The sequence below is a fragment of the Eptatretus burgeri genome, chromosome 3 (genome assembly GCF_056783735.1).
Source record: "Eptatretus burgeri isolate ZD-2024b chromosome 3, Ebu_testis_v1, whole genome shotgun sequence".
In the NCBI taxonomy this organism is placed as follows: Eukaryota; Metazoa; Chordata; class Myxini; order Myxiniformes; family Myxinidae; genus Eptatretus; species Eptatretus burgeri.
In genome coordinates this window covers 3,117,839-3,145,439 of record NC_140963.1, presented here as the reverse complement: position 1 = coordinate 3,145,439, position 27,601 = coordinate 3,117,839, and the positions used below count along the sequence as shown (strand labels likewise).

General features: G+C 44.3%; 1 protein-coding gene across 2 annotated transcripts in view; it reads left to right on the top strand.

Moving 5' to 3' along the window:
• The window catches only part of LOC147029300 (integrin beta-1-A-like), a 120,999-nt gene that overhangs the window by 47,018 nt on the left and 46,380 nt on the right, over positions 1-27,601 (top strand). For both annotated transcript variants that reach the window (XM_085872255.1, XM_085872254.1), the window contains exons 5-10: positions 7,327-7,528; positions 10,851-11,021; positions 13,247-13,407; positions 13,784-13,864; positions 25,486-25,641; positions 26,760-26,855. In XM_085872255.1, coding sequence (XP_085728381.1) covers positions 7,327-7,528; positions 10,851-11,021; positions 13,247-13,407; positions 13,784-13,864; positions 25,486-25,641; positions 26,760-26,855 — 867 coding nt within the window. The remainder of the gene's footprint in view (positions 1-7,326; positions 7,529-10,850; positions 11,022-13,246; positions 13,408-13,783; positions 13,865-25,485; positions 25,642-26,759; positions 26,856-27,601) is intronic.

The following is a 27,601-nucleotide window of genomic DNA, read 5'->3' as shown; positions in this document are numbered from 1 at the left end:
ATTTCCAAATGTGTGTTTACAATGCGGCGGGAACCAAAACAGAGAAACAGTCTGATAATGCAACAAATATGGATTATTATATAATAACTATGCCCCTTCGGGGTTGTGTACAATCAGGAAGGTTGATTTCCGCATTCAGGCCTCATTCATTCTTTAGGAGAAAGACCAAGGTGAAATCTGCAAGACAATGGAATGCCACTCATGACCCAGATGTGACACACGCATGCACACAGTCAGCCATGTCAGCCTCAACACATGAGCTGCAGCATGTTTAAATGGCAGGAATTGAATGGGCGTCTCTGCGGCAGTAGATCAGCATCTCTTTCTGGCCCCGTCCGACTCCTGCTCTGACCATGTCTCACTGGGGTCTCTCTGTCTCTCCCCCTCTCTCTCTCTCTCTGTTTCTCTCTGTCTTTCTGTCTCTCTCTCTGTCTGTCTGTCTGTCTGTCTCTCTCTCTCTCTTTCTCTCTCTCACTGTCTCTGTCTCTGTCTCTGACTTGTGGGAATGTTTGTTGTAGATGGAGCATTCGCCCTGCCTCTTGATGTCAACAAGGCCAGTTCTCCACACCCATTGGCTGATTGATGCCTTCCAAGGCTAAGCCTCCACCCCAAAAGTTCTCAACTTTGTCCCAATGTTCCTTGCATTGTGGGGGGGGGGGGGAGGGAGGGAGATTTCCTGCCACAGCTCATGCCTGCTTCTTGTCATAAGCCCAAACTTCTTTTAAAGGACATTTGGAGAAATTACAAAGGAGACAGCATTAAAAAGCGGTTGATGGTGAAAGCGTTTTTTCGACACAAACATTAAGAAGGGAAGACGACAACTTTCTATACAAATGGACGCATATTCTCTGATACAATTGATGTCCTGTATGTCATTCTTACGCTAAACATGCCCTCACCATAAAAATAACTATTTCGAAGCAACACAATCTTCACTCCAAGAAGTCATTTGTGTAACACTACCCCCACCTTCCTCCTTCAGACTCTTCAAAGTCTGCACCCAGAATGTGGAGCACAAGCATTGGGTCTGACCCCATTTTACTGCACAAACAATTTCCTATCCCAGTCTATACCCACATCCAGCAATCAAAAACAAAGTCCATCTAATCCCTCATCTAATCTGTTGATCCACTATTCTTACACATACCCTCATAATGCATACACTTATACAAGTCTAATCCAGATTAATTTTAACTACTGTACATACGAATGTGGTTGGGAGGGGTGAGTGTGCCAGGAGAGGACCTTCTCAACAGAGTTCATAAACGTCATCCCTTCCCAGGTGCACCTCCATACCCACAGTTGGTCCACTGGGCCCCTGGTACCGACACAATAAAGTTCATTTGGTGGCCTCATGGTCCTAGCAGCACACAGCAGTTGGCCTAACCAATGGCCCATGTGGCCTTTTGACAAAAGGTGAGTTTTCCTTTGGGTCAAACACATGGCCCTGTGAGAAGTAGCACAGGCTGGCTGGCAGGTCATCCTGCAGCAGGTGGGCTGGTGGGTGAATAAGCCTGGCTGGCAGGGACAAGGTCAGTGACAGCAACAAGTAGGTCTTTGGCAGCTGTCGTCGGTGGGTTGGAGCATACTTGTGGCAGCAGTTTGGACGGCTGGCTTCAGCCCTAATCCTATCCTATCCTACCCTACCTGCTCCTCACATTGCTCTGATTATATTCCTTGCTCCCGTCCCTCTTGAACCCTCTATATTATAAGCTATCGCCAGGGGTGTCGAGCTGCTGTCGCACACCGGAGCAAAGCTCCACAACAGTTTGAAAAAAAACACAAAACACCACCCACATTCATGATCGGGTGAGTTATTGTGCTCTACGTCTTTCATGGCGAATAATAATCACTCAAAGGTTGTTCCGAAGCTCGGGTATGTCAATACGTTTGACACTTTGTCTCGGGAGCGACATTATAACAATACAAGTTATAGGCATCACAGACCCCAAAGAATTGCCGAATACAGCAAGGTGCAGAAGCGAGACAAACTTAACAACCATCCCATATCCACATTTAGTGAAATATGTTATATTTACGAGTATGAAAGTATTTACACCCTGAAAGACATGAAGGCATGAAAACCTTTGGATGCCGCCAACCAGTTTATATGTGTGTGGATCAGTGATGTGGTTGTTCTTGTGACGAATGCTTGTCACGTTGTTTGAGCAAAGGTCGGCCTATAATACATCATTGACAGATTTGGGTTGGCAGAGCAGACAAGGATGACATTATAGATGTTAACATCATGCCTATCTGTTCTGCCATCTCCTTCAATACTCTCATGTTTTTCTGGTCCCAAAGCTCTATTTTTCTTTCGTCAATTCCAAGAAAGCACTAACGAATGTGAAAGGCGAGTGAAGAACGAATACCGACAGATGGGACACACTGTTTCACGTCCATATGATAGACGGCGCACACATCGATGAATCCCCATGCCTATGAAACACCAGGTTGACAGTTTATAGCTGGGTCGGAATTCAAACCTAGGTGGTAAAGCATATAGATGAGTGTGCGTACCTCCAGGCCCTCCTGTCAGCCCTTACGACGACGTGGTACTAAATATAAATTTTTTTTTTAAATACTTCTCTATATTTCTTAAAATAGATCGTTTTATCAAAAAAAACCCAGCTGTGGTTAGAGAGTGGAGACGACCTGATGTGACATTTTATTAAAGGGGAGATTCTGAATTGTGAGATTCAGTGGGTGTAAGTGTTAATAATTAGTTGATCATGGTAAAATGTGTTTTTCATTTATCACTTATTTTGGGGACTCAAATGGTGAGTGTCCTGTTCACCACCATCTCTTATCATCCCCCATCCAATTCCTCAATCTTTTCTACCCCCGTTAATCCACCTAAACCCACATCTTTCAAATTCCCTGCTTTCCTTCCTGAAAGTCCCTGTAATTTCTATGTTGTTTACCCCGTGTTCCCCGCCCCATCCCTCTCCCTTCCACAGATCTCCTAATATGTCTATTCCCCACTGTTTTCTGCTTCCCTCTCCTGTCCCTCATGTCTCCTGTTCTCCTTGTTATATGTTTTGTGTATTCGCTCTTATACAAGCCTTGACATTGTATATAACAAAAAAAATAACTTCATGCGACGGTAGATCTGCCGATGACTTCATGGCCACCATTCTTGCGGGGCTCCAAGACCTCAAAATTTTGCCTTACACCACTGGCTATTGCTTGCACGCCCCTAATACCATCAAACTAGATGATCTCCCAGGAGGAAACCAAGGCACCTGCTGTGACCAAAAGGTTGAGGTGGCATGGCCTTCCCTGGCTTGCTGGCAGAGTGGATCGATGGGGACGTGTTTTCCCGAAAACTAACAATTTGGAACTCAAGGGGTCCTCACAAAATCTAATTATCCTACTCTTCTCCAGCGACCTTAGAAATCGAAATGGTGTGAAGGAGAGGCATCTCCATCATATCATTGTTGAAGTATATTTTCATTTTTATCATTAATCCCACCTCCCCCCCCCTCCACCCTAAGATTAGTGTCATGGTTCGACATAACCAATTTACCTGTCGCACCGCGTGCTCGCTCTACACTGAGTTTTGGGCCTGGTCATTAAATTTTCACTCTGTGCTCATGCACAAATTATTGGCTGAGCAGTGTTGCCCCCCTCCACAGGACCCCTGTCTGCCCTCTAATGCGACACCCCGAGTCGCTGGAGCCACCATACAAGCAGCCTTACTCCATCCGAATTCTGGAAGGCCCTCACTGGCTCCCCCTATAAGTGGCTCTCTCGGGCACGTACCACCTCGGGTCCTCTCCGGACCTACCTCAATGTATTTGGCTTTCTCCTCATGGCATCCATGGCCTGCGCTGGACCAGTGTGCTCCCAGCGCCCAGGTGCCCATCCTCCTTGAGTTCTGTCTCACTTCCGGACCACACTCCCAGCCCTTAAATCCACTTTTGCTCCCATTAAAATTACTTCCTTGCTTCTCTCAATACGAACACCAAAACGGCATCCATGTTCCTAAACAGCTGAATCCCATCGATATATATATATATATATATATATATATATATATATATATATATATATATATATATATATATATATATATATTGTTACGGATTCGCGCCCGCCGGCGTGCTGACGGCCACGTAACTCGAATCGCGGCACGTCGCCCACCGGACGGACAATCCAGTCGTGACCCTCTCGGACTAACGCCGGGAACCAGTCACGGGTGGACCTTTCGGTCTCACCGCGATCGAGCCAATCGGCCCCCGCGTGGGATAGGGTTGCTCGCCAAATTCGACCTACCTAAGTACCCACACGGAGGGTAGACCGGGCGATCGCACCTCGCCGCAGGTCGACTTCGGACACGGGCCACTTAAGCGACCCGTTCCGTACTATCGGGATAACCGAGCGGTGTTATCGTCGGCCTCGACGGTTCGATTAATTATCGGGCGTATTCAGCCCACTACCAACCCTTTACGTGAAGCAAGATGAGGATTCAATGAGAGAAATGACGAAGCGAAGCGGGAAACAGTTCAACATAAAGCACATTTATTCGCGATGAACGGAAAGCACACATATACAATTCCACCAAAAGCACATAGAAAAAGAAGAAGAAACACAATGCAATTTTACACAAAAAGCAAATGTGAAAGCGAAGACACAATGCAGAGCTATCCGACTACCGAGCACACGGCAACACTTATACAATTCTACTTCACAGACGGCGCCGACAACACATACCCAAAACCAAGAAAAAGAACACCCTCAAGGATGAGGCGGGCCTGAGGCCGAGACCGGGTCGGGCCTACCCGTCTGGTGATGAGACGCGGAGCGGCGATGGTGCCTCAACTCCGCGGGCCTCGCGGACAGTGTCTGGTAGGGGGTGGGAAGGGGGCCCCCTTGGTCGCACTATCTCAGCGCGGGGGGAAACAGGAGGGGGTTGCTGATGCTCGGGGAAAGGAGGATTTTTACTCTGTCTCGAGTCCCGCGACGAGCGTCTCCACCTCGACCAGGTCGCGCCGTCGGCCTCCCTGGTGTGCAGCTCCCGGCACCGACGCGAGCACCCCCTCGTCTGCCTTCGCCGCCTCTCCACAGCTCCGTCCTCTTCGCTCCGACTCCAACGCACACGACGACCAACCAACCCTTTTCTGACGAACGCAGCCGCTTATATAAGCCCCGTAGCTTCGCCTTTGACCCCCTGCCTTCGACCTTTCACCTCGCTCCCCATTGGCCCGAGAAAAAGTGGGCGTGAATGCATTTTGATCCATGAATTTGCATATAGCGACCGCCCTCCAACGCCCTGGAGGCGGGGCCAAATCGCCCCTCGCTCACCGATTGGACGGAACAAAAGTGGGCGTGTGTCGTTTTTGATCCGTTTTTGGAGCGGAAAATCCGTGGTTTTGTACACGCTGTTCGGCGCGCGCCCTGCACGAGTCCAACACCGGTACCCACAAGCGGCGCAAGAACGGTGGCGATGCGACGGTTGCGAGGTGTGACGTGAAGCGGCGCCGCGGTGGGTGGTTGATGTTGTGGTTGGTGGTGGTAACAATGGCGGTTGGTCCAAAATAAAGATAGTAAAAGAAAACGGCTATCCTGAAGAGTCGCAGCACGCATGAATAACATTTATTCCCTCTAGACAACGGGTTTGGGCCTAACTACACATATACTTACCGAGATATCTCACCTAAGGGACCTGAATGGTGGTTTGCGAATTTGGTAACCACAACAATATATATATATATATATATATATATATATATATATATATATATATATATATATATATATATATATATATATATATATATATATATATAGATATATATAGATATATATATATATATATATATATATATATATATATATATATATATATATATATATATATATATATATATATATATATATATATATATATATATATACAGATAGATATATATATATATATATATATATATATATAGATAGATTTATATATATATATATATATATATATATAGATAGATTTATATATATATATATATATAGATAGATTTATATATATATATAGATAGATTTATATATATATATTTATATATATATTTATATATATATATATATATAATGGGGATCCATTTCCACAAGTTGGCGTACTTCCTCTTCATCACCACACATGTGCTCACCCACTTCACACCATGTTTCTTAACTCACTCCAAATAAATTTCAGCTAATGCACTTCATCATATTCACCTCTCATCTCAACATCCATCCGTCCCGAATCCCGTTGGGACGAGAGAAGAGAGTGGAGGAGGAAGGCATTACTGTTCTGAAAGCCCTCATTTTAAAATGTGTGACCGTGGGTCATGTACGTGACCCTTCAGGTTGAACATAAAGGTCTTACACCACTAAGAATACTAAACCACCATTTTGGTTTTTCTGCCAAGGTCCGATGATCTTTGGAATGAAATTTTGCATCATTGATGGGAATACAACGAATGCGGGGTTGACATTTTTTGACCTTGACATGATTTTTAAGGTCATGACCCAATTATAGCCACTTTAACGTTTCACCACAACTAAGGTTTGTCTGATTGGGTCAAAATTGCACGATAATCGATAGCCTCGAGCAAGGTGCATTTAAGCTTCATTTACATCATACCCCTGTGAGTTAAAGGTCAAGGTCAAATTGCGGTTTGAAAAAACACCCGCAGTTACAGTCGAATGAAGGTCTGAAAAAAAACAACAAACACGTTTTTTGTGGTCGCTCAATTTTGCCAACGTGGAATCTCAAAGACTTCTTGGCTTTCCAAAATATTCTTGCATCATCGTGTACCTGCACGGATGTTGTGCACCTGATATTTGTTTCGTGTGGTTGACCGACATTTTTTGGGGGGGATTGTGACCTAATTAACAAAAAACACCTTTTTGATCATAACAAATAATTTTCCTCTGATTTTCATGATAAGTTTTTTTTTTTGGATAGAATGTAGATGGGGACACAATTTCTTGATTTACAATCTATCCCTAAATGTTGAAGGTGAAGGTCACATGGTGGTCCAAAAAAAAAACAAAAAAATGACCATCATTAGATCGCATGGCCAAGGGTAGGTTGTGGGCGATCACTGAGGGTAAGTAAGCCTCCCTTGGCTCACCCCTGGCGATCACTTTGTGATTTCAGAAATGTAGTTTTCTTTGCTGTTCAGAAATATATATACTCCCGTTTTTTATTCTTCCAACCAGCGCAAGAATAAATGGCTTCTTATTTTTCTTTTTTTATACCTTGGTATTTTCACCATGGGCTTCTGCTAGTTTCGAATAATTCAGTCATGCAGCTGATTCATTTCTCACCCCATGTATCTAACCAAACGTTAGAATTTTGAAAAACATGGAGAAGGAGAAGCAGTACGCTGTGGGACAAAGAAAGTCTTGAAGGAGCGTGGGTGCAGTGACGCGGACATCATTTCTCCGAGTGGTTTGACTTTTGTGGAGAAGAATGATGCACTCACTGGTGGGGAAACGGGCAAGAATGTTGTGCAGCTTAAACCTCAGATCGTGAGGTTGAAGCTTCGGCCAGGTATGTTTTCAGTATATACTGTGTACTTAGGTGTGTGGGAGACTGCCATCAAGGGCATCATGCCACTTTTAGGCGGGTGGAAGATCATGTTGAAATATAGCTGAAGAGGGCTATGTGCCAGATGGTATCAAAAGATCTCATAAATCCCTTCGTGATTGACCTCGTAAAGAAGAGAGACAGAGTGACAGTCAGCTCAGAAAAGCTTGATGGAATTGACAGTTGTAGATGGGATGTTATGAAGATGAAACCGGAGATTAAGAAGGAACCCGAAGAGGTAAAGAGCAAAGATGGAGTCATCAGGGGGAATCTGGATAAAACTGTGACAAGAAAGTGTGCATCTCGCTGTGGAGCCATTATCTGAGTGGACTCTGACATTTTTTTTTTTTTTGGACGAGATCCTCAACCAGTCAATATTAGGGAGAGCTGACTGATGATCTTCCCAGTCGACATGGGAATATTGTCATATAATGCAGCAGCTGAGTGGTTGATTGAAGAATTCCAGAAAAAATCTATCGGTGTAAAAGATGAGCATTTGACATTGACTAAAAAGTTCGATGTAATGAGGTTTAGCGGAGCACTTATTGTTCCATTTGAACAGATTGAGGAAATTTACGGATTGGACCAAAAATATGACTGTTCGTGCCAACCTGAGCTTTAAGCCGTTGCGGTACACTTTATGACTCTCTTCCTTACTTTTGTTTCATCGAGTTTTGTGGAATTACATGCATTGTAAAAAGCTTTGTAAACTTTAAAAATTCTTTCCAAATTTAGCAATTGGCTTGAATGTTAGTTTACTTAATTATGGATCATAAATTTGTCAAATGGCTTGAATGTTAGTTTACTTGTGTATGGATCGTAAATTTTATGAAATAGCTTGAATGTAAGTTTAATTATTTATGGATCATAAATTTATCAAATGGTTTGAATGTGAGTTTACTTATTTATGGATTCTAAATTTATGAAATGACTTGAATGTAAGTTTACTTATTTATGGATCATAAATTTATCAAATAGCTTGAATGTATGTTTACTTATTTATGGATCATAAATTTATCAAATGACTTGAATGTGGGTTTACTTATTTATGGATCGTAAATTTATCAAATGACTTGAATGTTCCTTTACTTATTTATGGATCATAAATTTATGATATGGCTTGAATGTGAGTTTGCTTATTTATGGATCATAAATTTATCAAATGGCTTGAATGTTAGTTTACTTATTTATGGATTCTAAATTTATGAAATGACTTGAATGTAAGTTTACTTATTTATGGATCATAAATTTATCAAGTAGCTTGAATGTATGTTTATTTATGGATCATAAATTTATCAAATGACTTGAATGTGGGCTTACTTATTTATGGATCATAAATTTATCAAATGACTTGAATGTGAGTTTACTTATTTATGGATCATAAATTTATCAAATGGCTTGAATGTTCGTTTACTTGTGTACGGATCATAAATTTATCAAATGACTTGAATGTTAGTTTACTTGTGTACGGATCATAAATTTATCAAATGGCTTGAATGTTAGTTTACTTGTGTATGGATCATAAATTTATCAAATGGCTTGAATGTAAGTTTACTTATTGATGGATTGTAAATTTGTCAAATGGCTTGAATGTAAGTTTCCTTATTTATTGATCATAAATTTATCAAATGGCTTGAATGTTAGTTTATTTGTGTACGGATCATAAATTTATCAAATGGCTTGATTGTTAGTTTTCTTATTTATTGATCGTAAATTTATCAAATGGCTTGAATGTTAGTTTACTTGTGTATGGATCATAAATTTATCAAATGGCTTGAATGTAAGTTTCCTTATTTGTTGATCATAAATTTATCAAATGGCTTGAATGTTAGTTTATTTGTGTACGGATCATAAATTTATCAAATGGCTTGATTGTTAGTTTTCTTATTTATTGATCGTAAATTTATCAAATGGCTTGAATGTTAGTTTACTTATTTATGGATCATAAATTTATCAAATGGCTTGAATGTTAGTTTATTTGTGTACGGATCATAAATTTATCAAATGGCTTGATTGTTAGTTTTCTTATTTATTGATCGTAAATTTATCAAATGGCTTGAATGTTAGTTTACTTGTGTACGGATCATAAATTTATCAAATGGCTTGAATGTGAGTTTACTTATTTATGGATCGTAAATTTATCAAATGGCTTGAATGTTAGTTTACTTGTGTACGGATCATAAATTTATCAAATGGCTTGAATGTTAGTTTACTTGTGTACGGATCATAAATTTATCAAATGGCTTGAATGTGAGTTTACCTATTTATGGATCGTAAATTTATCAAATGGCTTGAATGTTAGTTTACTTGTGTACGGATCATAAATTTATCAAATGGCTTGAATGTGAGTTTACTTATTTTTGGATCATAAATTTATCAAATGGCTTGAATGTTAGTTGACTTGTGTACGGATCATCAATTTATCAAATGGCTTGAATGTTAGTTTACTTAATTATGGATCATAAATTTATCAAATGGCTTGAATGATGGTTAACTTTTTATGGATCATAGTCATCAGATCAACGACAATGTGTTCTTTAAAAAAATGTTTTTTATATCAACATGAGTGTTGATGCTATCTTTACCTTCTAAAGATGTATACTTGTGGGTCATTAACAATGTAATCAGGAAATATCATTTACTGTGAGATTGATTCCAAGACTAGCTTGATGAAGCTATGAGGAATGTTTGAAGGAGACAGAACTTTATACATCGGAAAGGAGGTGATTGTGAGGGGCTCTGATTGAGATGTTGAAGATAATGAAGGGTGTGGACAAGATAGGTGTAGTGGAGTTTTTCAGAAGAGTGTACAGTATTAAGACCATGGGCCATAGCTTGAGAGTGAAGAAGATGAGAGTTCAGACAGATTTAAGGTAGGGATCTTTCAGTCAGAGAGTGGTTAATATGCATGGAATAGTCTCCCCAGAAAGGTCGTGGCAGTGGAGAGGGTGGATAAGTTTAAATGGGATTTATAGATGTACATGGAGGCATTAGAGATATCTGGGTATGGGGATATTGGCTTGCTTGTGGATGAGTGATTAGACTGGGTTTGGTGCAGTGCGGGCATGATGGGCCGAACGACCTCCTTCTGCACCAAAGTCCCTTGTGTATCCTGATGTGTACTTAAAGATCAATGGTTGATGGGCTCAGGTTATTTTCATTAATTGGCCTAAAATGTTCTCAAATATGCATCGATGTGGCTCTTAATTGAATGCAAGTACAAATGTATCGTGGTGATATTTATGATACAGCATCCATCTGCTTCGTCCTCCTCTGCCTTCTCCAGGAAAGGAGATCAAATTCAACATCGACTTTCAGCGTGCAGAAGGCTATCCCATTGACCTGTATTACTTGATGGACCTCTCATACTCCATGCATGATGATCTTGAAAATGTGAAGAACCTCGGCACACAGCTCCTTGAAGCGATGCAAAAGGTTACCAAGTCTGTGAAGATTGGTAAGACTTTGAGGTGATAGATTTTTAAAATGTGAGTGAGTGTGAGAACATGTAAGGAAACAGCCTGGAAGGATGAAATGGGTCTCATCATTCCCTTTCAAAATGAAGGTAAAGCAACAACAACAACAATAACAACAACAATTAACAAAAACAGCAACATGGATAAACATTTTGTTTGATTTCCAAATCGTTTGGATATTTTTGTGTTGTGAAGACACTCTATCCAGAGGAAGTCAGTAATAGTTCAGTAATATTTTGGTAGAAGTATAATAATGTATTCAGAGTTCTGTTTACTCAAGTACGGGATGTAAGAAATACTCAACGAGTCTTCGTTCATGAAGAATAAATGTGAAATGTATATTTTTGAACGACTGATTCTGCAGTTCAAACCCCGGCCGAGTCAAACCAAAGATTTAAAAATGGAACGTGCTGCTTCCTTCGCTTGACGTTCAGCATTTAAAAGGCGAACAGGACGGACAATCCACATCGGTTGGCATCCATGGGGAGGAGGGAATTCCTCTCGGGAAATGCCCCCCTGAGTGTGGTGAGAAATGCGGCGCCATTGTTGGGACGACGCTGGTACTCCCTGGGAAATGATGGCACTTCCCCCAAGTTCAGTGGCTGTATTGGAATCATCTAACGGTTGTCTGTGTCTGTCTATATGTGTGTGTGTGTGTGTGTGTGTTCGTCTATCTGTGTGTGTGTCTGACTGCATGTGTGTGCGTGCATGTATCTGTCTGGCTGTGTGCATGCGTGTGTCTCTCTGGCTGTGTGCATGCGTGTGTCTGTCTGGCTGTGTGCATGCGTGTGTCTGTCTGGCTGTGTGCATGCATGTGTCTGTCTGGCTGTGTGCATGTGTGTGTCTGTCTGGTTGTGTGCATGCGTGTGTCTGTCTGGCTGTGTGCATGCGTGTGTCTGTCTGGCTGTGTGCGTGCATGTGTCTCTCTGGCTGTGTGCGTGCGTGTGTCTCTCTGGCTGTGTGCGTGCGTGTGTCTGTCTGTCTGGCTGTGTGCGTGCATGTATCTGTCTGGCCGTGTGCGTGCATGTGTCTGTCTGGCTGTGTGCGTGCATGTATCTGTCTGGCTGTGTACATGCGTGTGTCTGTCTGGCTGTGTGCATGCGTGTGTCTGTCTGGTTGTGTGCATGCGTGTGTCTGTCTGGCTGTGTGCGTGCGTGTGTCTGTCTGGCTGTGTGCATGCGTGTGTCTGTCTGGTTGTGTGCATGCGTGTGTCTGTCTGGTTGTGTGCATGCGTGTGTCTGTCTGGCTGTGTGCATGCGTGTGTCTGTCTGGACGTGTGCGTGCGTGTGTCTGTCTGGACGTGTGCGTGCGTGTGTCTGTCTGGACGTGTGCGTGCATGTGTCTGTCTTGCTGTGTGCATGCGTGTGTCTCTCTGGCTGTGTGCGTGCGTGTGTCTCTCTGGCTGTGTGCGTGCGTGTGTCTGTCTGTCTGGCTGTGTGCGTGCATGTATCTGTCTGGCCGTGTGCGTGCATGTGTCTGTCTGGCTGTGTGCGTGCATGTATCTGTCTGGCTGTGTACATGCGTGTGTCTGTCTGGCTGTGTGCATGCGTGTATCTGTCTGGCTGTGTGCATGCGTGTGTCTGTCTGGTTGTGTGCATGCGTGTGTCTGTCTGGCTGTGTGCGTGCGTGTGTCTGTCTGGCTGTGTGCATGCGTGTGTCTGTCTGGTTGTGTGCATGCGTGTGTCTGTCTGGCTGTGTGCATGCGTGTGTCTGTCTGGACGTGTGCGTGCGTGTGTCTGTCTGGACGTGTGCGTGCGTGTGTCTGTCTGGATGTGTGCGTGCATGTGTCTGTCTTGCTGTGTGCATGCGTGTGTCTCTCTGGCTGTGTGCGTGCGTGTGCACTCCACTACGAGCCTGAGATCATGTGGAAAAATAATAATAAAGGAAGACAGGATAAAATTGAAGTTTGTGAATATCCATCAAGATTAATAGTGTTATTATCTGCGTGTAAATAGTTGCCAATACGACACCACAGCAAATAGGTAAACCTGTCAAAAAAAATGGAAGGGGTTATTAAACGCAGGCTGAAAATACCCCTATCCCCATGTTACACTCCATTACAAACCCACGGTACGTACACCAATGCACACCTTCACTCCTGTGTGTTATGGTTTACATGTACATTACTCACCCAAAGGCTTCCGAAAAGGAAGTATAACCTGCGTGTGAAGCACATCAAGGAATCCTTCTTATTCGCACTTGGCAGGTTTTGGTGCATTTGTTGACAAGACAGTGTTACCTTTTGTGAGCACGAACAAACAAAAGCTGAAACATCCGTGCCCGAAGAAAAATGTGCAATGCAGTCAACCCTTTGGATATCGACATGTGCTGAACTTAACGGATGATTCCAAAAGGTTCACAAACGAGGTAAGAGGAATCGAGCATGCTACTCTCTAACTATACCTCCACAAGCCTTCACATTCATTGTCCTTTCTCGCCAAGCTTGTTCGGTGTTATCTCATTGTTTGTGAGCTAACACTCATCCTCCAGGTCGAAATACCATAAAAAATCTCCGAGAGGATCTTCCTCATCGGCAGGAGTTTGTTCATCGATTCCAGAATCATCTGAAATTTTATACTTACACTGTTCAGGGTCTCAGTTATCGTGACTACTGAACTGAATGATTTGTTGTCAGTGTGAAGATAAGAAAGCACAGGTGTTGATTCTTTTTTTTTTTTTTGATATTGTGAAACATTGCAGCCAAACTCAGCCCCTTCACTCTTGTGTGAACTGTAACCCTTAGGTGGGAAACATGATCATTTCAGGAAACCTGGACTCTCCTGAAGGTGGATTTGATGCCATGATGCAGGCCGCAGTTTGTGGGGTACGTCCTGAAAGGTCTTGTGTTATATTTGCTTTCGGAGGTTAACTATAATCAGATGAGTCACATTTTCATTTGCTTCATGACTTTTTGCTCATTGATCGATTTACGTTACTCTTACTTTGTAAGCTTTTCGACCGTATCGTGAGGGACATTCCTGTTGGTATGGTTGAGTGAAGAGTCGCCTCCGGACGGGATGCAACCACAACAGACAGCCACTGCCGCTTGCCAGAGCCGACGCTCCAAAGATGGCCAAATTGAAACCTTTCTGTACAAGTCTCCACAGCGAATGGTTTCTGAGGCCTGTTAACCGATTGCGGCTATTTCCCATGCCATTTATAAAAATAGAGTTGCAATCATTGAGTTGACATAAACTTTCTCTCCTTGGGCACCGAACACACACTCACTCACATAACCAGCAGTGCCGAAGAACACAGCAGTGTCAGGTGGGTCTACAACCACCGTAGGCCTCATGATAAGTGAGTAAAGGTGACTCGTCGAAGAGCACCCAGTGCGGATCCAACAACCACATCTGTCTTTTACGCTGTCTCTTGCAGTCCATCCAATAAATGATCTGCTCATTCCATAATGCCTCCCTTTGGAATTTTTAATTTATCTCAGGCCTGGGTTGATACCAACCTCCACCCCGAGGCCTCTCACCAATAATTACCACGGGGCAATCAACAAGTCTCCGCCTCGAGGCCTTGAAGAAATCTCTGCCATCAGGAATCCAACAAATCCCTTCCCTCCCTCCAGATGCTGACGGACAGCTGTTGGGAGTTCACCCCCTTCGTTGGTAGGGGTGGTAGGACGTGACATGATTTTCCTCATTCTGCTTGGGCCCCACTGAGTTTTACAGAGGACAACATATGAGACGAAACACCTTGATGTGACTATCTTTACAAGCACAACCTCTTGTCTCCTTTGTGGGTAACGTTTCACATTAACTTCTGACCTTAATCACAAACTTGATACACAATAAGAAATCATAAATATAAAGGTGAATATGTACATCATCTCAGGCCTTAATCTCATGACCGTTTTCTTCCCCACCAATGTAACAGGCTCTTCTTGTTTGCCTTGTCGTACCTGCACAATAGGGGTGTGGTGCATAGAGGAAGAGGCATTCTTGCCTGTGCATGCACACGTACATATTCTCTCGTTGGAAGTTTTGTATTTTTTTAATGATTTGATGTTTTCTCTGCGATGGCTTGGGATTTTATGAAAATGAGAGGAAACCCTGTACAAATTTCTGAAGCAAAAGTAAATTCATCTCAGCATTTGCTGATGGACATTAAAGATCCACTGGTGTCTTTTGGGAGAGGAGGCCATTGTGTGATGAGACAATTCTCATGGTCTGCCCCAAACTACGGAACCTTGTGATTGAATGGTGATTGACCAGGTCGGATTTTCAGCCAGCAACAGCTGTGACTTGTAGTTATCGCTTTGCTGCACTACAAAGTCGATGCATGGCTTGACCTTGAATATATCTATACAAAAAAAAAATGTGTGTGTGTGTGTGTGTGTGTGTGTGTGTGTGTGTGTGTGTGTGTGTGTGTGTGTGTGTGTGTGTGTGTGTGTGTGTGTGTGTGTGTGTGTGTGTGTCCTTCACAACTCCAAAACCATGAAACTTCGCATGCATACTAACAAAACTCTAAGGAAGTGCATGAGTGAAAATTGAGTGTTTGGGTGAATTAAAACACCCATTTTGAAGGTAATTAAGGGCCTTATTTAATTATATTCTTTATCAGGCGCATCCTCGACCACTTCACTGTTCCTTGAGGGGCATCCTCGGCTCCCTCGTTGGGATCTTAATTTGACATTTCTTTTTTTTTGGCCTGCTCAACCATGCCTTGACTTGGAACAGGCCGCAACGATTTCTTAACGACAGGTTTTTTTTTCACTTTCCTCACTCATGTTAAGGAATGCCTGATCATCATGGCTACGGATCACTGGATACATTGCAAAGCTTTTAAACACCCACAGACGCCAGCGTTCGTGGCTTTATTTCATTTCAGTACGTCATAACCTCAAGAATCTCTTAAACGAAACTGAATTACAAAATTTAAGCTCCAGAAGTGAACTTCGCAGCAGTTCCTATTGCTAAAAAAAGTGTTAATTTGTCCCATTCGGATATATTTGATATTTTGGGCGTCTCCGGGAGGTGTTCAATTTTATTCGGACACGGCAGTTAGGTTAATTCCCCCGACCCAATTGTCACCAAGAGGTTTTTCTTCAAGGCGAACACGTGATCCTCGGAGATGATGGCGAGCGGGGGAGGGGAATGGGCGGCAAACACGGAGCAGATTGATGCACATCACCAGGGGTTGATACTCGAACCCATGACAGATAGACAACACAAGCAACTTAAAATAAACACGGGAGTTTTATGAAAATATATTGTTACAGCTGTGGAAATTCGCAATAAACCATAAGGGTCCTTAGATCAGTTATGACGCGAAGTTCATGTGTCGTTAGCCCAAACCCATTGTATAGAGGGAATATATGTGATCCATTCGGGCTGCGATTCTTCAATTAGCCGTTTTTCTTTTGCTGTAGTTATTTTGGTGCAACAACACAACAACGAACATCGCCACAACCAACATCTCAACAACGACGGCATTCACACCACGACGCCACCTTCAACAACTACACCACCACCATCTTCGCCACTCGCCATTCAACGCGCACCGCGCAGTCACCATCTCCGCGGGACGGGTGAAAGGAGCGGGGTGGCAGCAGGAAGGGTGCGGAAAGACAACTCCCGCCTGAATCTTGAGCCGGATCGTCGTCGTGCTTGGTGAGAAGGGGGAGGGGTGGCGCATCTCGCTCCCGATTGAGAGATGCGCGGTGTGACGCGGCCGGGGAGGAGGAACGCCCCCCTTCGAGACTTTTCTGGAAACGCTGCGAAGGGGGGTGGAGCAAGGAACGGGGCGGAGTGAAGGGCGGGGCGCCGCCTTACAAAAAGGCGAGCGCAAGGCGGCTGGAGAGCTGGTCGTCTAATTGGGTCTGGTTTTTGTCTTGGTCTTGCCTGGTCGGTGGTCCCGGTTGTTTTTCCCGACTGTCGAGTCAGAGGATTGTCGGTATCAGAGGGTCAGTCGGTGCGGTCTCGAGACCCCGCTGGTGGGACGGAGCGCCTGCCATTTCCCCCCCCCCCCCTGCATCGTTCCTTGCTTGTGTTTTCTTGCTTGACTGCATACGTGTATTGTTTTGTATAACTGTTGCCTATTGCAAATACGTGCTGCCGTGTGGCGCGAATAAATGTGCTTGTCCAATTGTTCCCCGTTTCGCTGCTTCCATTCCTTTGTTTGAATTTCCATCTTGCATCACGTAAGGGACTGATTGTGGGTGTAAGTTCCCGATAAATAATCTGAACCGTCGAGGTCGACGATAACTCCACTCGGTTATCCCTGCAGTACGGAACGAGCCGCTTAAGCGGTTCGTGTCCGGAGTCGACCTGCGGCTTGGTACAACTCCTCGGTATGCTACCCGCGCGGGTACTTAGGTAAATCGACCATTCGGTGATCGGACCCTATTTCGCGCCGGTAGAATGCGGACTGAGTTGTGGTGAGGTTATACCCCCACCCGTGAGTAGCTCCCGGCATTGTTCTGAGAGGGTCACGACTGAATTGCACGTTCGGTGGGCGAAGTAGCCGCTATTGGTTAAACGCGGTCGTTCGCACGCCGGCGGGGCGTGAATTCGTAACAATATCAAATATTTACAAAGGTAACGAGAAGGGCACTCGGAAGAGCGCATACCCTCCGCCACGTAATTCCTGATCCACGAGAACATATCAGGCGCAATACATTTGTGAACAAGAAAAAGAGCAATCAGAGATTGCAAACCCTCGCCAGAACTTCTTTTGAGTGGAGTATTTTTATGGGTTTTCAGGTAAATCCAAAATGGCTGCCAAACCATGTGACCTATTACATTATACGTGTGACTCTTTTGTTCCTCATGGATCGGCAGTCATATGTGTGAAGTTTCACCTCGATCTTTTCAGCCATTTCAGAGATTTTTGAAGGTTTACAAAAAACAACAATATGGATGCTGAATCATGTGACCGATGACATCATCAAAAAGAAATGTAGACCTTTTTATCCCGAGATGACCCTCAAAAATTTTTATACTGATCGGATGTAGCATTCTACAAATGCAATTATGATGTCATAACGAAGGCAAGCAACTATGACGTCATAAAAATACCACACTCATTCCCCATGAGGAATGCTTGCAATGTGCCTCTTGAACACACATGGCTTGGGGAACACTTGTGTGAAGTTTCTCCTCGATTTGTCCAGCCGTTCTGGAGAGGGTTTTTTCGGTTTTAAGGTAAATCCAACATGACTGCCAAACCATGTGACCAATGACATCATGTGTGTGAACCTTTTGTTCTTCATGGAAAGGCGGTCATACGTGTAAAGTTTCGTCTCGGCCTGTTCAGCCACTTCAAAGAAGATTTTTTTTTTAACAATATGGCTGCCGAATCACGTGACCGATGATGTCACGAAATGTTTTTCTTTGGACCAATTTATCCCGAGATGACCCTCAAAATATTTTCATACTGATTGGATGTGGCGTTCTCCATATGCAAGAATGACGTCATAATGAGGGCACCTATGACGTCATTAAAAAACACCAATTCCCCATGAGGAGTACTTGCTTTGTGCCAAGTTTCATTTTTTTTCCTTGATGCGGTTTCAGAGATAGAGATCCAAATTTTTGCCGTTTTTCCAATATGACTGCCACACCACGTGAACTATGATGTCATAATTATCATTGAAACATTCGACATGAGTAATCGCACCAATGGTGAAAATTCGTCTCAATCCGACAAGCGGTTGCAGAGAAAAACACAAAAGTTCTGTGCGGACAAACAGACGAACAAAGAAACAAACGAACAAACACACCCAAACGCAACACTCTCTCCGAATCCTTCGGTGAGGGGAAATTAATATCATGTGATACAGGACTGTATCATTTTTGGCCTTATCATTCAATGGTGAAGAATCACTTTAAAAATTAAATAATTCTCGTATCCAGATCCGGATTCGGATCTTCACCAAAATCGAATCAATTCGTCCTTGCTATACACCAACCCGTCCACCAAGTTTTGTCCGAATCCGTCCGCAACTTTTTGATATATCATGCCATATATCATTTTTGGCCCTATCTTTCAATGTTGAAGAATCACTGGAATATTTCTCATCGTTGGAACCGGATCCGGATCTTCACCAAAATCTCATCAGTTCGTCCTCGTTCCACACCGAACCTGTCCACAAAATTTCATTCAGATCCGTCCACAACTTTTTGAGACATCCTGTACACAAACAAACAAACAGACAGACAGACAGAAAGGCGTGAAAACAGAACCTCCTTCACCTTCGGTGGCAGAGGTAATAATTCAAAATGTGATCATAAAACGAGAGGTAAATTAAAGCCTAAAGTCGAGGTGCCTCTACTCACGGACTTCAATACAGACAAGGGGAAAAGAAAAGAAGCAAAGTGCTGCCTTTATTCTGGCACTTAGCTGTGTTCAGCGATGGTCTTTTTTGAACTTTCGGATCGAGCTGCTTCTTCCTGCGCAGGAAGATGAGCCCAAAATGGCGCCAAGCTGCTCTCTGCGGTCACATACGTGAGGTAATTTGTGAGGCGGTATTCAACGCCAGGGCTCATCGACCACCGTGCGGCTTCTTCTCATGAACGAATATGCTGAATGTTCCTCTCTTAAACGAGGTCTGCTCACAACGATCACCCACCTTCCTCTTTGAACACACAACGGGATAATGACGAATTCGCTGAGAGGTGCACTCCTCTTCCTCTCTTTCTCATAGTCGTACAACTTCGCGACTCAGCCGAACAAGAATGGCCAGCACCTTGCCGAGCGCATTGTAAATTCACCAGCACGAACACAAGAATCGCGCAGCCATTTCGTCGTGCCGAGAGGAAAGCAAAATCGAGATCGTCTCTCTCAGCCACATTCCTCCACCAACTCTGTCCTCTCACAACTGTCCGCTCTTCAACCCTCACTTTCCCTCGTGAGTCACACTCACCAATCATAAGCCTCGGCGGCGTGACTTGCTGGTACGAAGCCAGGAAGGCGGGGCTTCTCGCTTGCTTGGACGTGCGGCATTGTTGTTATTGTTGTTGTTGTAAGAAGATAATTTTATTGCTGGCTTGTAATGCAAAAACGTTGGAAAAGGTCATGGGGGCAATTGGCCTTAATACCTATCTGATTAACACAACACCACCCCCTGTGTGGTGATACATAACACTTAAGCTCACAGTTTCCCTACCGAATTTACATCGAGATGTCTCCTACACGTCCACAGACCAAGCAACTCTATACAATCCTAACTTTGCTATGAAATTCCTCCATCTACCCCCACAACCATAACACAGCTCCCCCACCCCCGGAACCATAGCTCCTGCAAGGTTCAATGCAGGCGCTACCAATCCAGCCTTACCACTTACCGACTCGCACCGAATTAGCTGATGAAATTAATTAGGTGGGGCATGGGAAGCGAGTCGTAGCTAACTTACCTATTCTCCTTAACGTTCTACACCCCTCAAACACAACAATTCAAATATTTGCAAAACTCTTAGTTCCTCGCTCTTAACTCCTGGGACAGGGAGAAAATGTCAGAAAACACAAAAATCGACTCTCTGACAAATCCTGAACCCAAAATCCCTTCAACATTTATACATCCCCCTTCTAAAGACTGCATTCCCCAGTGGATACCACCATACCCAACGTTACCTGTTGAACCATTCCAATTTACCTATTCCAAATGTCCGTGAGCCCTGTCTCTCTGCAAGGTACAGGTTAGTGACATGGATCCAGTGAACCTTCCCTCACACTCTCATACGTAAACCCAACGTCAATCATTCGTTCCAACCCTGAAAGCCTATTGACTTCCGGTTCCGGTTTTGAGCGGCAAGAGGTCTCCTTCGGGGCTCCCTGCTGACGTTCTCAAAGTTAAGTTCCGGTTGTTATTTGTCCCGTTTTAACTGTTTAATTTTCTCACCTACATGTTAATGTGTGTTCCTAGTTCAGTTTTGTTTCAAAAATCGTGCTATTTTGTGAGTATTTATGTCGACGTTCTTACCTGGTGTTTGAGGCCTAGTCCTAGGCTTGAGGCCTACCGGTTCCACTCGGTGTTCGATCGTTTTTTTGTTTGTTTGTTTGTTTGTTTGTTTTTTCTCCCCATTACCTTCAATTTCTATCCTCCCCATTACCTTCAATTTTCATCCTCCCCATTTTCCAAACATCCCCCATTCTCCCAACTAATCTCTTTCTTATCTCAAAAAAAAAAAAAAAAAAAAAAAATACCCAACAACAACAACAACACGCTCACCTTCTCCCGATTCTGCTACTTCTTCTTCCTCTTAACTTCCTCCTCGTCTTCCTCGATTTCTTTTTTTTTTACACTTGCATGACCTAATCTGTTGAACTCTCTCATACATTAATATTAACAACAAAAACGATCTTATAATGCTTCATCTTCCTCTCTCACACATGTGGTACTCTTTACTGTTTCACAATGCACTACTCTTCTGCTATTTTAACAGACTGCTCTCATTTCGACCTCTCCTTCATTCCTTGCCTAAAAAATCCAACTATTACAGCGCTTCTTCTCTCCATGCTCTGAATTCGCCTTCATTGCATCCATCAAGAATTGTGTTAAATCGCATCTCTGACCTAAAACTTTTAAAAACCACAGTTTGCCATGGATGCTCGCTTTCCATCAACCATTCTTTTTTCCAACTTCAGTGCCAACTCACCCCCTCACCCCTCACTCTCACTCTCAAAGCAACCATCCCACTCTTCTCCCTCCAAGCCTCCCTCTCACCTCTTTCAAAAATTCCCCCTCACCTTTCTCCCACCTTTCATCCCCCTCACTCTTCCTTCTCTAAGTTTCCCCCCTCTCATCCACCAACCTGCCTCCCTCCACTGCCCTCTCACCTCCATCTCTTCACTCCACCTCCTCAAATCCTCAACTGCCATCTTCCTTGTCTCTTGTCCCCCCTCTCTCCCAGCACCACAGAGCCTTTTCTCCTCCTCATTCGGCCCCCTCCCCTCGCTATTCTGCAATACCCCACACTCCTTCAGCAACCCTCCTTACCTCCCCCCCTCGTCCCTCGTCCTACCCTCCCCTGCCCCCTCCACCTCCTGCACCCAAAGCCTCCTCCCCGACCTCTTCATTAAAAGTGTGGACCTCAAATATCCGGGGCCTTCGCTCAAACCTTTCAGATCTTTCCATGCAGGTTGCCACTGACAAACCAGACATTATCTGCCTAACAGAAACTTTCCTCTCCCAAGACGTGTCTGACTCCCAAGTATCTCTCCCTGGTTACTCCCTCTTACGGTATGACAGACCTGAGCCTCGTCCTGGTGGAGGTGTTGCTCTCTTCATCAAAGACTCTATTCCTCACTCTCCCTGCACTGCTCTCACTCCCCCACACCCCCAGGAATACCTCTGGCTTCGGCTTCCCCTCCACTCCCACCTCATGTTTATATGTGTACTGTACCGTCCACCGAACAGTGATGACTCCATCTACACCTCACTCTCCGAAAACATGGACCATCTTCTATCTTCTCATCCAAACTCTCTCTTCCTCTTATGTGGCGTCTTCAATTGTCATCACGCCAGTTGGCTAGGTGTGGGTACCTCTCTCACCTGCCATGGGACATCAGCAAAAGCTTTCTGTGACTCATTGGGACTGACTCAATCGGTCAACTTCCCGACCCGGATCTCAACCAATGGTACTCCATCTCTTCTGGATCTGATTTTGACAAATTTCCCTGACAATATCTGCTGCTCTTCCTTCGCTCCAATTGGTTCTTCTGACCACGTCCTTGTTAAAGTGGACATCTCTCTGGCTGTTATCAGAGAACCACCTCACCGCCGTCGAGTCTGGCATTTCACTCAAGCCGACTGGCAGGGTCTCCGAGCAGCCATCAAACTTACAGACTGGTCTCCTATCACTACTTTCTCAAACATCAACTCATCCTGGGAATTCTTTCAAAGAAACTTGCTCTCCCTCATGCACAGATTTATCCCCTCTCGTGTTCAGCTGTCTTACCCTTCCTCCCGCCCTTGGTTTACTGAAGCTTGTGGCGAGGCAGTTGTCCTGAAACAACTTGCCTTTGCCTCATGGAAAGCAAACCCAACTGAGGGCAATCTCAGTTCTTTCCACAAAGCTCGGAACAAGTGTGTATCTACCCTCAGGAGAGCCAGAAAACAATATCTTTCTCATCTCAAGTCTGAACTCTCAAACCTCTCTCCCTCCTCAAAATCCTGGTGGCATTTAATCAAATCTGTTTCTGGTGTATGTTCCCCCTCCATCCCCTCCCTTACCTCAAATGGCCGCACTGCTGATTCCACACGTGATAAAGCTGAATGTCTAAACTCGGTGTTTGCAGCTAAATCTTGTGTCCCAAACCCATCACTATCTCTACCCACTTTACCCAGTCGCACCCAACTGTCCCTGGACTCTGTATCTTTTTCTCCTGACAAGGTGAAGAGCTTGCTTTCAAACCTCGAGTCAGATTCTGCAACCGGTCCAGACGACATCAGCCCACGTGTCCTCAAAGCCTGCTCTTCTGCTCTTGCTCACCCTCTCTCTGTTCTATTCACCCTCTCATTTTCCCAAGGTCATCTGCCATCTGCTTGGAAATCTGCTAACATCACTGCCCTGCATAAAAAAGGTGCAAAAACAGATCCCTGTAACTACAGACCAATCAGCCTTCTCCCAATCATCAGCAAGGTTATGGAATCCATCATCGCTTCAGACATGAAATCCTTCCTCTTCTCCAATGGCTTGATTTCCAATCATCAATTTGGTTTCAGACCAGGTCACTCTACCCTGGATATGCTGCTACTGCTCTCCCATCAATGGATGGAGGTCCTCAATGCCAGACAGGAAATCCGAGCCGTATCCCTGGACATATCACGTGCTTTTGACACAGTCTGGCACCCTGCCCTACTCACCAAACTCTCTTCCCATGGTATTCAAGGCCATCTCCACTCATGGCTCGCAGACTTCCTCTCCTGTCGCAGTCAACGTGTGGCCCTAAATGGAGTTCTTTCATCCCCTCTTCCTGTGCAGGCTGGAGTTCCTCAAGGTAGCGTTCTGGGCCCTGTTCTTTTTCTGGTTTTCATCAATGATCTCTCGGACTCTCTGGAAAATCCTCTATTTCTCTTTGCCGACGACTCCACCCTCTGCCGTACCATCTGTCATCCCTCAGACCGGCAAGCAGCAGCTTCTTCGCTCACTGCAGATCTGGATAAAATCACAAACTGGTCCAACACGTGGAACATGTCTTTCAATCCAGACAAATCTCACACTCTCACTATGTCTCTTCGAAAGGACCGTTTACAAAACCCCCCATCCACTTTCTCAACAATCCTCTAGAAGAAGTCTTTTCTTTCAAGCTTCTGGGTCTCACTATCTGCCATGACCTTTCCTGGGAAAGTCACATTTCCAACCTTGCCTCAAAAGCCAGTCGCCGACTGGGAATCCTCCGTCGTGCAAAGTCCTTCCTCGGCCCTCTTGAGCTCCTGACCACTTACAAAGCTTTTGTCCGTAGCCTGATGGAGTACTGCTCTCCCCTCTGGGCTGGTGCTCCTGCCTCCCACCTTTCTCGACTTCACGCTGTCGAAACCAGGGCTTTTAAGATCATTGGCATCTCCCGCAATGAAGCTGAGTCTTTGGGCCTCTCACTCAATCACCGCAGGTTGGTCGGTGGTCTTTCTGTCTTCTACAGACTCCTCTCCAGCCTTGCCCCCCTGCTCTCTCTGCGATTTGTCCCAACCACATTTCCACAGGGCGCTCAAGGTCCGCCAACAACCCCCTTCTGGTAAAACTACCAAAATCACGAATCACTGCTCATCTTCACTCTTTCATTCCTCTTTTTTCCCGCCTTTGGAATAAACTTCCTCACTCTATTCTTTCCCATTCTTCCCTCCAGGCTTTCAAAACAGCTGTTCACCACCACCTCTTATCTTCCCCCATCCAAATCCTCGATCTTTTCTACCCCCGATAATCCACCCAAGCCCACTTCCTTCAATCCTGCTTTCCTTCCTGAAAGTCCCTGTAATGTCCATCTTCTCCTCGCCATGTTCCCCGTCCCATCCCCATCCCTCTCCCTTCCACAGTTCACCTGTGTCTGTTCCCCAATGTTTTGTCCCTTCCACTCCCGCCCCTCTTGTCTCATGCCTCCTTGCTGTGAGTTGTGTGTTAGCTCTCATACGAGCCTCGACCAAGGTATACAAAAAAAAAAAAAAAAGACCATGGTCTTAAGTGTTATTACACACGTCTGATCTTCAACTAGGCAGCGGGGAGGTACCGTCCTACAAAAATGGTGGGGGCACTTCCGGTTGTGGTTCCTGCAGTCCAAAAACAAGTCGCCCGACTTACGATTTCTTTACTCCCCCTCATGTATGTCCAGTCCAAGATTTTGTAACCGTCTTTCGACAGGAGAAATTAATTTAATGTTTATCTCAACTGTGATAAGAAAAGACAGTTTACAAAATAAATTGATTTCTATTGCAGTCAATGATGTTGAAGATGCACTTTCCTCACTTTGTGATGTTCTGTTTTCTTTGTGATGTCACAGGACAAGATTGGCTGGAGGGATAACACTCGTCTCCTGGTGTTCACCTCTGATGCTGGGTTCCACTTTGCTGGTGATGGCAAGTTGGCTGGCATTGTACAACCAAATGATGGCAAATGTCACATTGGCAAGAACCTTGAAAGATACAGCAAATCTCAGGTGGAAACCGGCTCTTCATCCCCAGGCATTATTATAACAGACTCACACATTCCACGGGCACACAATCGATGGATTGAAGCAACAAATCACCAGGTTGCTCATTCCGTTTTACATGGAATTCAAAACAAGTGACGATATGAAAGATTTTTTGTTAATACCGAAGCTGTTGAAGTTTATTTCAGCGACAATGTTCCTACATTCACCAAAATATTGCTTCATCTTGACGACATATTGTTCTGGGGGAGATAAGTTTAACGACATCAAATGTATGTCTACAATTTGTACAATTAAATGTATCATTATACAGTTCGACTCGTACTACAACAAGCCTGGTGTTAGCTGAGTGGTTAGAATGGTTGGCTTGGGATCCCAGGGTCCTGAGTTTGAGCCCCTCTAACCTGTTGAATTAACACCAGGTGGGGATGATTCAGCCTGTCATCTTTCTGACAGACAGGCTGCAGCTTCTTCCCTCTCTCAGACCTTGACAAAATCACAAACTGGTCAAACACTTGAAACATGTCTTTCGATCCTGAGAAACCTCTCTCTCTCTCACTCTCATTCTCACTCTGACTCTCACTCTTTGACACTCTTTCTCTCACTCTCACTCTCTGACACTCTTACTCTCACTCTCACTCTCTCAGGTTCAGTCACCCAAACTCTTGGGTCTCATACTCAGCCATGATCTCTCTTGGAGAAAGAGAGGAACAAATGTGCCATCGCCAACTGGTCAGTAGTCTCTCGGTCTTCTTCCACGTAATTTCTGGTCTTGCCCTTTTCCCCATTGCCAATGCATTGCATCCTACCCGCTGTCACCTCGCTCTTTCATGGCCTCAGAGTTTGTAAACCAAAAATACAAGCACGTAGTGAGGAAATATATGCACACGCAGGTTGGGAGAATGAAGTTTGAGTTTAGCTGTGCTGACTTGACACTTTTGGGAACATTTGCATGTTTGGAGGTCATCGATTTATTCACCGAAGACACAGAAGAGGAAACAAATAATTTGTGTGTTTACTTTCCATAATAATATGTAAATCGCATCCTTCAAATGTTTCAGGTTTTTTTTCTTTCTTAAATGTCTCATGATGTGGTTATTTTCATTTCTTTGTTTGTTCTCTAGGATTATCCATCGATTGGTCAGTTGACGAAAAAGCTATCAGAAAACAACATTCAGGCAATCTTTGCTGTCACCAGAGGGGTAGTGAATACCTATAAGGTGAGCTTTACTGACTTGTGTACACACAACCAGTGTACACTACTTTTTAATATATCTATATTTTCTGGAAAATTGTACTTGCATTGTTTAAAAGTATATTAGAACACAGTCCAAAGTCAAGAGTTTGTTTGTTTTTAATCACATGAACACATTTTCAGTGCGTGCACCTTCCTCTTGCACGACCTTCTGAAGATGAACTGTAAAACTTCGCACAACCACCGACAACGTTTCGACAGTTATGCTCCGCACAGCATCAGCACTGGCATTTTAAAGTTCGTCAATAATGTGGGAGTTGATTCCACAGCATCTGTCTTTCATTTATGTCCAGAGAAGGTAGTCGCATGGGTTGATAAAAGGTGAGTAGGGAGGCCAGATTAGATCTGTGACTTGCTTCAGGTATCATGCACACCTGTACTAAGCTGTTTCATGGTGGGGTTGTCGGGGACTAAACCGTCTCCCCCACCAGGTTGCCTGGTGTGGAAGGTGGAAGGTGTATTGATATGGACACCCAGGAGGATTAAAAAAAACAAACCTGTCAAAGGGTGGAGGAGCTCGTTGTGACCAACGGCCATCCATTTCTAGTGCCAAACTGTGTCTCCGGACGTCGTCCTGCAGTTGCGTTACCTTTTTAGGAGGTTGTTGGCAAGATTTGCACTCCGGCCACCATAAAACACTTCATTCTGCAAAACCCAGAAAAGCAAAGAAAACTGAAAACCCACTCCGTGGGAGTACCTCCTGTGTGTGCT